The 8,642-nt window shown below is 35.7% G+C and overlaps 2 protein-coding genes and 1 pseudogene across 3 annotated transcripts; 1 reads left to right on the plus strand and 2 right to left on the minus strand.

The window, feature by feature from the left end:
- The first annotated feature begins 1,447 nt into the window (after positions 1-1,447).
- Positions 1,448-5,111, plus strand: LOC143552362 (uncharacterized; annotated as a pseudogene). The gene is made up of 6 exons (XR_013138643.1): positions 1,448-1,748; positions 2,020-2,134; positions 2,216-2,725; positions 2,821-2,932; positions 4,112-4,163; positions 4,908-5,111. The product of XR_013138643.1 is annotated as an uncharacterized LOC143552362 (transcript).
- Positions 5,112-5,501: 390 nt separating this feature from the next.
- On the minus strand, positions 5,502-6,513 carry LOC143552356 (DNA repair protein XRCC3 homolog). Its single transcript, XM_077042600.1, has one exon. It carries the CDS (start codon positions 6,511-6,513, stop codon positions 5,653-5,655), a length of 861 nt encoding a protein of 286 aa, XP_076898715.1. The 3' UTR covers positions 5,502-5,652.
- A 1,343-nt stretch (positions 6,514-7,856) lies between these two features.
- Positions 7,857-8,168, minus strand: LOC143552366 (histone H4). The gene has a single exon (XM_077042608.1). The coding sequence runs from the start codon at positions 8,166-8,168 to the stop codon at positions 7,857-7,859; it is 312 nt and encodes a 103-aa protein (XP_076898723.1).
- Positions 8,169-8,642: the final 474 nt, after the last annotated feature.

Raw genomic sequence — 8,642 nt, forward strand, 5'->3', positions numbered from 1 at the left:
GCATCCACATCATTAAGTTGCTTGCATCGTATCTCAAGCATATAATTTTATCACATCCTTACTCTACGATAGTCTTTAAACAAAGGTCTTGTCATGACATCATGTATGCTTTCTTTACTTGTACGGTTAGCCACGCCTCATCGGGTAATAATGTTTACTTTACAAGTATAAAATTTCTTTGAAATGTAATTTTATTATTACTTTAGAGTGTTAAAGAAGTCATCCATTTTGCACATTTCATGACACTATATTTACGGCAGCCATTAATAACATTGTTTAAACTAATGACCAAATGAAAACAACTTTCTACCCAAAATAACCTAAAAAAATTGGGTTACAAATAAAACGTCAATTTAGTTGCAGTAACAACAGCAATTAGATAAAGCATCAACAACAATATTGATTAGATTGCAACGGAAAGCATGCTACCATTTTTATGATTAAAAAACAAAGAAAGTAGAAAAGGCTTGTTGATTATAAGAAAATAAAAATCTTGTTAATATTAGGCAATAAGGTAAAAAGCTTGTTGATTACAAGAAAATAAAAATCCTTTTTGAAAGTGTAGTTACTTTACATTTTCCATTTTATATTTTTTTCTAGTTGGACTATTTTTTTAACACTTAATTAATATCTACTAGCGTGATAATATATTTTTGATCGTTACGAAAAGTATCATACTAGTTTAGATGTAAGATGCTATGTATTCATCGTTGCCTTGATTATTCGATTTCAAATAAGTTAAACCAGAATTGCTTAATATAAGAACAAATTGTATATTCGGTTTACTGTTCGTTTTCAGACCAAAACAATTTCAATTCGGTTTCGATTCAACAAATCCGCTCAAACCGAATAAATCCCATAAAAATCATGATTGTTTAAGTTTTGTCATTTTGTTCAATACAACTACAGTTTAGCTCAATCTTATTTGGTACATTCTAATCCAATCACATTTAGCTCAACTCAATTACATTTACCTCAATCCTATTTAGTACAAACTAATCCTATATCAAATAAGGAAAACAAAACTAAAAAAATCTAAAAAAAAAAAAGAAATCAGTTTATTTGATCAAAACTGAAAATGAGCCGATTTTAAACTGTTTGTATTCTATTCTATTCGACTTTTGTTTTTGACCAAATAATCTTCAAACCAAACCCATAAACACCCATAATTCGTTGTCAATAGAAGGTCATTATTGCATTACATGTTGTGAGAGTTCCATTAAAAAAAACTACAAGAAATCATTTAAGTACTTGTATTAAATCAACAAAACACAAGCCGCAAATGTTACTCAAAAAGTTGATTGTTATAACTAAACTTAAGTCTATCAATAAATGAAGTTAAAGTCCAAAAAGTCAAAAACAATAATAAGATAAATGAACCAAACATACACATTTTAATAATGCTGCATAATTAATAATAATAATAATAATAATAATAATAAATATAAAGAAATGAAACCATAATACCATCCTATCTCTGTCTCTTTCTCTCTCAACCTTTGCTCTCTCTCTCTCTTCTTTCTTTCTTTCTTTTCTTCTTCGCTTCTTCGATCGAAGCGAATAAGGATAAGAAGAAGACAACGATAGGAGAATCAGAAGAGTAAAGAAACAACCCAGCACACATTAATCAACCAAACCCACTTTCAATTTCACCAAATTATTATTATGTTGGTTGCCAACACCTTTGATCTATGGCAGAAAGACGTCTTTTTTTCCGCTGCAGAAGAGGTTCAAGCCTCTGCAGATATGTAAGCTTCCTTCAATTCCTTCAAGGGTTTTGTTCTTTACGTGATTTCGTATCTGGGTTTCGTTTCATTTTATTCAAAACCTAGGTTTTATTGGTCTTGATCAATTTCTAATTACAATTCAACCCAGAAATTAGGGCTTGTAAATTTCTTGATTTTTAAGTTTGACTCTGCATCTGTTTTGTATCAATTTATAATTACAATTCAACCCATAATTTTTTTATTTTTTATTTCTTAAAAATTATTATTTTATTAATTTTGTTTGATTTTACAGAATGGAGTCAGCTTACAGAAATTGGGTTAGACAGAAGAGAGAAGGGGTTAAATCAACAGCTTTGGATGAACTCTGTAGAGAGCTTCAAACTGCTCTAGGCACAGCTAAATGGCAGGTTTGTTTCTCTTAATAATCATAATTAACTGATCCAGTTAATTCTTATTAATTTGTGTTTGAATATTATTTATTGAATTAGTTGGATGAGTTTCAAAGAGCTGTTAGACTCAGCTACAAGAATAGTATCAACGATAATAGATCAGCGAGACACGAACTGTTTGTTTCCGCCATATCGTCTCAAATATCTGGAGTTGAATCGGCATTAAAAGAATATTTCAGTGATGAAATTCAAAAGCCGCTTTGATGGGTGAATTTGGATGAAGAGGAACGTGACGATTTAGCCATGTTTCTATCTGGGAGTTCAGAAACCTCAAAGAACATAATAAAAAGTTGTAAAGATGTTGACAGTTATGTTATAGAGGTGGAACCGGTTGAAATATTGGGGACGAGTGATGGCTCTTCGTGTCAAACTGATAAAAAGAGTGGTTCAACAAGATCACGAGTTGTACAAGATGTTGGAACTCTAAAGATCACTGTTGATCATGATGATCAAGAGAGGAGACAGTTGATGGTAAATGATGTTGAGTCTACACCAAAAGATAAAGGGCATGGTTGGAGGCCAAGATATGGGAATTATTGGATTAATCAGGTTATTATGTCACTTTAGTTGGTGTTATATTATATTATTAATTTATTATAAATGGTATTAGTTTATTATTATTCTAAAAGTCAATGTTTTTACAGATGTTTAAAAGGGCTGCTGGAAGTCAAAGGCAACTGCAGATCTCAATACACTTGCACAGAAGTTGTTCGTTTCGGCTCACGCTTGTTTTGATGCTATCTTTTTGCTTGGTAGGTTTTTCATCAAGATTGTTACATAAGTAGATCTAACAAGCTAAGCGGGAAATAAAACATAGAAAATACTCTCTAAATCTGGCATAATATGTTATGTTACATGATCTTGTTAATAAATATCATTGTTTTGTAGATGCTTCTAACAAGTAAATAAGCAAGTAATGTGTGAAATACTCATGGTAGACTTGTCTACGTATCTAGATGACTAGATCTAAACACATAGTTTGCAGATCTAGGTTTAGTCTAAACAAGTATGATCAGTTTAGGGCCAGGTTCACAGATTAAGCCTTCTTATTTTTGCTAACTTTTTAAAAAAATATGTTGTCATAAAAATAAAGCAATTGGATTATTTGGGCATTAGATGTCAAAATTTAGAAAATAAATGAGCATAGGTGTTTCAGTTTGAACATAATTATTTAATATGCATTTATATTCTGTCATTGTAAATTTGTTGTTGTAAAGTCTTATCATATCATCATCATCATCATCGTACTCAGTATATCCCACCAATAGCAATGCTATGGTAGGGTCTGAGGAGGGTAAGATGTAGACAGCCTTACCTCTATCCCATAGGGATAGAGAGGCTGCTTCCGGTGAGACCCCCGGCTCGATAGTAGTTTTGCATCAAGCCTTGGACATAAGGCACATAGCGCTCAATCATCGGGACACCGGCTGATCGGTGCATGTGCCCTTGTCTTTCGGCTATCAACGCCACCACATGATGCCTGATTAACCTTCCGCCACTTTTAACGTTATTTTCACGAGATTAGTAAAATAACGTCAAAATTAGTGCAATTTCACTTTTAACGTTGTTGTAAAGTCTTAATATGCCAGAATTTGCTTTTCCAATTTTAATGGTCGTGTTAGTACCAACCCGTACGTAAAAACTCGTGTCATGTTCGTCTTTTATGTGCTCAACACAACTTTCCTGTTCAACCAGTCAAACCTGAGCATGACCCATTTAACAACCATATCTTAAACGAGGGAGAATCCATGCGATACATGATTTTAATGTTTTCGTGTAGAAACAATGAAACAGTTAACCATGTTGTAGTTTAAATATATCATCTAAGTTCACTAATGATAAATCTTATGTTTCTGTTCCTTCAAATCACTCAATTCTTGTAAAAAGATTGAGATTTTAAATAAAGACACTAAAATTTGTTGCATGCTTTAACAGTGCCATTCGTAATGTATTGCAATTGAGCATGGTATCATCAGCAAGATAAAAGGTAAATCTCAACTCAACAACTTACAGCTTTCTTAAATTTCTTCGTAATTTAACATGGCTTCAGCTATAACAAGTCCCTTAAGGAAGATTTATCCAACTGTTTTGTGTCACATTTAAGGTGTATGCAGTTTGCCACTTTGTAACTGATTTCATGGTTTTAATTATGTTAGTATTTACTGGCATAGTTGTCAATGGCGAGAATAGTGCTCGCTATAGCGAACATGTACTTTCCCGCTATTTGATGTATGGCGCCTTAATAGTGTAGATATAGCAATAATTAGGGTTGTTTTTCCTATGAAATATCAAAAACCGAATTATTAGCCCTGAAAATCAATTAAACAGCACCAAACTCAAACAGTCCCCCGTAAAAACTCATTTTTTTTAATGAAACCCCTACTTTAAAAAAAAAAAGAAATATCAAAGACCTTAACGCTAAACAGAAATAGCGCCTGCTATTTCATCTCTATCGCCACGTAGTGTATAGGGAGGTTGTCGCTATTGACCGCTATTCACTATTGACAACTATGTGTACTGGTCAAATAGTCTATTTTGGATAATAGGTTTCATATTTGCCCTTTAATCTTATCTAATCTGAAAGACTTCACTTTCATTTAACAAAACGTAGTTTTTTTAATTTTAAACATATATTTCCAAATAACTGAAGCACATCCATACACCATCTTCTACTGCCCTTAATATAAGCTGATCACTTTCATACTAATTATTCAATATTGATTCATTTTAGCAGGTAATGCTGGAGGTTTAAATGAACAACGCTGCCAAGGAGTGTTTGTGTTCTGAAGAACTTGACTGCAGGATTTCATGACTTCTCCATTAATATTCAGGATTTTTAGAATTATACATGTAACAGATGACAATGTATGTGTGAACTTCATAAATGCAGCTTCTTGAACAATATTATTCTCAGAATGATTGTATATAGTTGCAACTGTATATGTTTGCCTAGATAGGTGTATGTGTTCGGGTCACACTGTTGAATCTGTCACAATGCACACAGAAAGCATCTGCACAACAGCATAAACATTCCTCTAATCTTAACAGAAAATACTAAAATTCTTGAACAATATTATTCTCAGAATGACAGTATATACTTGCAACTGTAAACAATGGTGCCTAGGTACAATGTATGTGTGTTCGGCTTACACAGTCGAATCTCTCATAATGCGCACACAAAGAATCTGCACAACAGCATTAACATTCATCTGATCTTAAACCTATAAACAGTAAATACTCAGATTCTGTGCGGTAAAACCTATACATTACAACATACAGGGCAGATAGAATGAAGTATTTAAGCTCAAAGATTATGTACGTAGCATTTCGAGAAAAGAGAGGATGCAAAGTTATCGTAATGGATCAAACTACTAAATAAGCAGAATCTTATTTGAACAATCTAATAACAAAATGACAGTGTTCAGATTCAATTGCTTTAACTTACAGAGAGTTCAAAAAGTGACATTTTTGCTCATTCATCTCTCAACTCCAAAAACACCTTCCTTTGTTATTACAAACTCGCAAGACGAATACGGTAAATGCGGCGCCAAAACAACATGAAGCTCCCTCCTTTTTCTTGTCTCTACACCTTCCATCACCTCGTGTCTCGAAAGAAACAGTCTGGAGTTAACACAGTTGGCCCAAGACAACCCTAAAGCCGGACAAACCCGTCTTCCGGACGTGTACATGAACTCCAAATTCCCAACCCGAACACCACCTGACGAGGACCCCTCACCGCTATCAAACGAATCAACGACCTGGTTCGTCAACACGACCGCGATCCCAAACCGATGAGCGTGGGACTTCAAAAGCGAGGAAATCTTGAAAAACAAGGAGGATCTGCGTTTGAGATCGTTGGGGGTGTTATCAAAGTCGCTTCTGAACAAGGCGGCAATGGAGTCGATGACAATGAGCTTAATATCCAACCGGGTTTCTTTCGGATTTTTCAATCGAGATTCCAAACGGAGCAATACGTTGAGCAGGTCGTGTGCGGTGTGGCAGTCGCGGGTGAAGATGCGATCGCAGGGGTCTCGGCTCGAGGCGAATAAGACCGGGTGGGAGGAGCGAAAGGAATGGAGTAGCTGGTGGAAACGGCGGTGGGGGAAGGGGAACTCGGAGTAGAGGTAAAGGGAGGAGCCGTTGAGGCCGTGGGGAAGCTGGGAGGTGAAGAGGAGTTGGAGGGAGAGTTGGGTTTTGCCGCAGCCGCTTTCGGAGACGAGTTCGGTGACGGAGTGGGTAGGGATGCCGCCGCCGAGGAAGGAGTCCAGGATGGGGCATCCCACGCTGCAGTATTGCCGCCGCTGATGATGGGTCACCAGGAGATTCTCCGGTCTCATTTGGCAGATGAACAAGAGGGAAATTGTTTTGGAGTGATTAGTAAATTAATTTCTTAACTTTGAATTGGACCAATTCGCGGGCCTTTTACGTTTTTTTGATCTTTTTTCGTTTGTGCTCACACCGATTCGCCGGTAGGGATGGCGTCCTAACATAACATGTCAGCCACGACACGATAAGACTGAGTTTAAAGACACAATTTCCCAAGTTTTTAGAATTTGAAGGGATCTTGTATGAAACATTATTAAACCGTCACACAATATTGTTGTTAAGAAGAACATTTAGTGGAAAATATGGACTAGGCCCCCAACATTTTCAAATAACTTATCGGATTTTCAAAAACAACTACACTTATCAGATTTCTATTGGTTTAAAGATTTAGTCAGATCTCATCGACTCAGTCCAAATTTAATGGGCTATTTTGGAAATAATTTCTCACTTTCTATCTCCACAAAAGGGTTATTTAGGAGATTTTCCCTTAAGTTATTGTGCTTATGGTTGGATCATTTAAATTAAATTGAAGAGAACGTGAGTTCAAGTTTGGCTTATTTAGAGCTTTATCTCTAAAGCTTGAACTTGACTCGTGAATAGTATTTAGAGATTGGCTTATGTATTGCATTATGCGTTGTAATTGTTTTAAAATTAGATATTTGGTTATCATGGTTTACTGAAAATGAATACACTGTCGATTTTTAGGCCAAGTCTCACAAGATGGCCTTCATATGAAGGGTGTTTTACTTATTTTTATGTTCTATGTTTTGTTTATCAACACCCTAGTTTCATTGCTTGCGACTTGTTACTGTAGAAAAGTGGTTGTTTGAACGTCATGGTCTAAACTTAGTTCAAAAGGTTAGTTTTATGATTACGCTTTGTTGATGCCATAATCCTATTTTCAGTTTCCTTTCGAGTGATCTTATGCATAGCCACAATTGGTCAATTCCCTGGTTGGCTCAACCCACTAAGGTGCCTTCATATTCATATTGTGGAGATAATTTACAGGAAAACAAATTGGTGATCCTAGCTATATTATATTGGTTACAAGTGATTAAACAGATGACCAAATTCACCATAATCAGTCAACATTCGTTCTTAAACTGAATAGTTGATCATTCTGCACCATAAGCTATTTTCAATTCAATAATACCACAGGCAATTGGTCATTACCTACCATAACCACAATCAAATGGTCAAACCCACAAAATTCAACTTATCAAGCTGCAAATTGCAAAATAAAAGCATGAAATTGAAAACAAAACAAACACACTTATATTGCGGTAATAAAAGAGTTCCAATTACACAAATACACCAACAGATGTATCAAAACCAACCCTAGCTTCCAATCAATCTAACCACCAAAGCCATAAAGAGTCCGGCCCTGCCTCTTCAACGCATAGACCACATCCATAGCCGTAACAGTCTTACGGCGAGCATGCTCAGTGTAGGTGACAGCATCACGAATCACATTCTCCAAAAATATCTTCAGAACCCCACGAGTCTCCTCGTAAATCAAACCACTGATTCGCTTAACGCCACCACGTCTCGCCAGACGCCGGATCGCCGGTTTGGTGATGCCCTGGATGTTGTCCCGGAGAACTTTCCGGTGACGCTTGGCTCCGCCCTTACCCAAACCCTTGCCGCCTTTACCTCTTCCGGACATTTTTATTGTTAGAGATTCTTATTATTTGATATATGATTTGTGAGATGTGACAAGGGGTTTTGTTGTTTATATAGTGGTGATTATTGGTTTTGGGTATTGAGGGGGTGGGGTGGGATGGGATGGGATGTCAGCCGTTGGATTGGTCGATTTGTTTTGATGGGGAGTGTGATCCGTGTCAAGTGTTGTGATTGGTTCATCAACCTATTGTCTATTGTCAAATGGATTGTTATTTGTTAATGGGTCGTTTGGTAATAACTTTTTCATCTTTTTTATTTTTAACACGGATGTAAATGGGTGTTTGGGATTCCTTATTTAAGGTGAAAATATTTTTTTGTGATAAGTTGAAAAGGTCTTATCGCTTTTTAATAAAGAGTTTTCAAAAAAGTGTTTGGTTTAATTTATTGATTTAAATGATAGAAAAAGATATAAGTTAGCAATGGGTGGAATGGAACTTGGAAGGGTGTATTGGGTATT

The sequence above is a fragment of the Bidens hawaiensis genome, unplaced genomic scaffold, assembly GCF_021521415.1.
Source record: "Bidens hawaiensis isolate Kalapana, Puna unplaced genomic scaffold, B.hawaiensis_p1.1 tig00016852_1, whole genome shotgun sequence".
Taxonomy (NCBI): Eukaryota; Viridiplantae; Streptophyta; class Magnoliopsida; order Asterales; family Asteraceae; genus Bidens; species Bidens hawaiensis.